The sequence below is a fragment of the Musa acuminata genome, chromosome BXJ1-5 (assembly GCF_036884655.1).
Source record: "Musa acuminata AAA Group cultivar baxijiao chromosome BXJ1-5, Cavendish_Baxijiao_AAA, whole genome shotgun sequence".
In the NCBI taxonomy this organism is placed as follows: Eukaryota; Viridiplantae; Streptophyta; class Magnoliopsida; order Zingiberales; family Musaceae; genus Musa; species Musa acuminata.
In genome coordinates, this window is record NC_088331.1 from 38379875 (window position 1) to 38383226 (window position 3352).

At 45.9% G+C, this 3352-nt stretch overlaps 1 protein-coding gene across 1 annotated transcript; it reads left to right on the forward strand.

The window, feature by feature from the left end:
• Window positions 1–468: 468 nt before the first annotated feature.
• Window positions 469–1459, forward strand: LOC135675075 (uncharacterized). The gene is made up of 3 exons (XM_065185342.1): window positions 469–881; window positions 957–1001; window positions 1110–1459. The coding sequence occupies exons 1-3, from the start codon at window positions 506–508 to the stop codon at window positions 1277–1279; spliced, it is 591 nt and encodes a 196-aa protein (XP_065041414.1). The 5' UTR covers window positions 469–505; the 3' UTR covers window positions 1280–1459.
• The last annotated feature ends 1893 nt before the right edge of the window (window positions 1460–3352 follow it).

Consider the following 3352-nt stretch of genomic DNA (forward strand, 5'->3'; position numbering starts at 1 on the left):
AATAATTAAAGAACGATTAAGATTTCTTTATTTTTCGATATTTTTTATTCAGGCTAAAAAAAACGAATCATATGTGGACAGGAGTGGCTGACGTACTCACGAGTAAAGAGCACGGGCCACGTGGAGGGATCTCGTCGCGTCCAACGCCGGTGCTTCGTTGGATCCGCACGCCCGTCGCAGCGGATCCCGCACAACGCATGCGACCGTCACATGATGCCACACGAGACTTGTGGAGGGAGGAGAGTCGCGGAGATCAAGGGGAGGGCCTCGATTCAATGTGTCTTGGGAAATGATGCCGCTATTCGAAGCGGCTGAGAGATTGACCGTCCAAATGTCTTCTGTTTTGGGAACTGGCAGACTAATCACCGCCACCTTTTCTTTCATCTAAAGCACAGTGTACCAGCATTATATATATATATATATATATATATATATAGACAGTTTGTTCATGAACTGTTAGATTATACGTATATATAGTACATAATCTCTTCGTTGATCAGAAAACATGCGTGTCATCCCTTCAAGGAGCGTGCGGCTCAACCTTCTAATCAAGGCATCCGGCTCCTCCGCGGTACCGCAAGTCTCGTCGGGCTCTCTCGTGAAGACAAGGATGCACCGACAATCCCTCGGAAAGCCTGGCGCCAAGCATCTCATCTCCGGCGCAGCGGGAGGGGCTCGGAAGGAGGAGAAGCGGAAGAGCATCGCCAGCGCCGCTGGATCTGCGGTTGCGCAGGCGCCGGCGGCGGAGGATATGGCCATTGAGGCGGACAAGCTGCTCCGAGCGAGCTCGAGGGCGGACAGGTCCATCCATCTCATCCCCGTCTTCACCATCCTCTGCCTTCTCGTCCTTTACTTCTTCTCCCACGAGCCCTCCCCCACAGGTTGGTTTGCCCTGCCGCCGCCGCCCAGATAAATTGGACGCTGACCTTCTCATCTCCCTGCTTTGTCGACTACAGATATGCAAGCCTTCGGTAGCTCCGCCCTGCGATTAGACTCCAGAGGTATAATGCTGCTCCTAAGGGCTCTCCTCGATGGCCTTGTGTTGCTTTCTCGCCGTGATTCCTCTATCGGCGGTCTCTTTTGGACTTAATATCTTCTTCTGGTTGTAGCGGCGGTTTCCGGAGAGGAGACCGGGGGACATGTCGGCGCGGAGAGAGGCAACGTGGCGTTGGCGACCCACCGAAGCCGTCGGAGGCTGAAGGCAGCGGCGGGGCCGGTCCGCCACCGGAAGATCGGGAGTTCCTGGCTGTGCCGGGCACGTGAGGACTGCAGTCGGTGACGAGCAAATAAAATGCATGGTTGCTATCGTTCCGTGTCGTCTCTCATCTGTGGGCAATCGTTCTATCTCTTTCCATGATCATTAAAGTGCACGAGAGTCGCAAAAGAATTACGAGGGATAACTAGAAATTTACAAGATAGATTGTGTAATCTTTTGTTTCAAGACTGACGTCACCCAATACGAGCTTGCGAGTCGAATCGCACTTAATAGCAACGCAACGCACATCAGGAACAGAAATCACAGCGGCACGCATCGCAAAGCATCATGATAGCAAAACGGGTGCACACCCCACGGCGATGATTGGTGTGTGCAATTGATCTCGCTAGGAATCTTCAATTCACAATCCGAATCAATTGATTAGAGAAGTAGGCTCACCCAATACTTTCAAAAGATTAATTATTTATATAATTAATTATTCATAATCCGAATCAATTAATTATTTATATAATTAATTATCTTTAGTATCTCGATTCCTATATTTTTAAAAGTTACATAACAATATATATATTTATATGAAAGTGAAATATTTAATATTATTTCTCTTTACGTCATCGATTCTATCGATAAAAATATCATAAGATTTATCATGGAGCATGTGTTGATTCTGTTTTACTTTGTAATTATAAAGATTTCAATATAATTTTTAAAATTAAAATTAAAATATTAAAATTATAATATATATATATATATATATATAATTATTTCTCTAACTATTGCCACGGACCATATGTTAGGGGAGCCCACCTGTTGCTTTTGTATCTCTCTGTTTGGGACATCGTTAACTATCTCGATCGTAACAGGTGGTTTGGACTCGTCATCTGCTGTTGGATCGATGAATTGCTCCGGTACATCTCGTCATCGTTATCGTGGAAGCATGCAGGACTGCCCGCTAACAAATAGAGGTCTGATTCGTATCTCCATTTCCGATGTGCACCATCTCTGTGATCAAAAGAAAGCTGGCATCAAGCAACGATCTGTTTTCCTCTTCTTTTTACTGTCTGCTTCGTGTTTCCAAAGAGAGAGCACTGAGGCTTCCATTTCACCTGAACCGATGAGACGTCATGACAGCTACCCCCTCCTTATCGTCGTCCCTCGCCTGCGATCGTCGGGCATTCCATGTATGAAACACAGAGTCGATGATTGAAGATGACAGCCACGCACGTCATCCCACCGTGTCGTAGCAAAAACTTCGTCCTGCACCGTGTTCATCATCAATCATTACAAAAAACAAAGCTCAGCTAATCAATCCCCGGGGTAGCTGGAGAAGGGCAGCTGACGGGGCTGCACCACCTTCTTCCCAGTTGGGGCTCCTCTTCTAAGCCACACACAACTCCATAAGGGTAGTCGACCTGATGTTTGTTGTTCTTCTACGCCCGATAAAACAAAAGGTGTAATTGCAATCGTGGCACATAATTGGTGTGTCATCTGTAGACGGAGACTGTGCGATTACGACGCTATCATTGAATTAAATGATTGACAAAGCAACCGACAGGGATTGGCTGTGGAAGGAAAGAAAAGGTTACGGCCGTGGAGACTCGTCCCTCAGGAATGGGCGAACCTATGTAATGATTGATAGAAGATAAGATTTTCCTAACTATACGAGGAAATTTCTTTATTCTGTTGAGGAAAATCCTCTATTTTGTTAGGAAAATCCTTCCTCCTAATTTGTATAAATAGGAGAGGGAACATGTTAATAGATTCAAGTTAAAGCTATTTCATTTCTACAATAAAACTTCTTCAATTATTGTTCTTATCTTCTATTATTTCTATCATGGTATCAGAGCCGCTTGCCTAAAGCAAGCTCTTTTCTCGCTGCCAATTCATCATTGGTGTTGCCACTCTGCGCCAACGTCCGTTCCCTTCCGCTACGGCATCTCTAGTGCTGCTCATCAGCACTGCCCCACCTTTCTTCCTCGTTGTAGCTATTTTCCTTCCTCTTTTGCTACAGCTTTCTCTTCTGCTACAGCTTCCTCTTCTGCTACAGCTTCCTCCTTTGTTGCAGTTTCCTCCTTTGCTGTAGTAGCATCACTGCAACATTGCTGTAGATTTTTTCTCTACCGTCGCAGCCGTCGT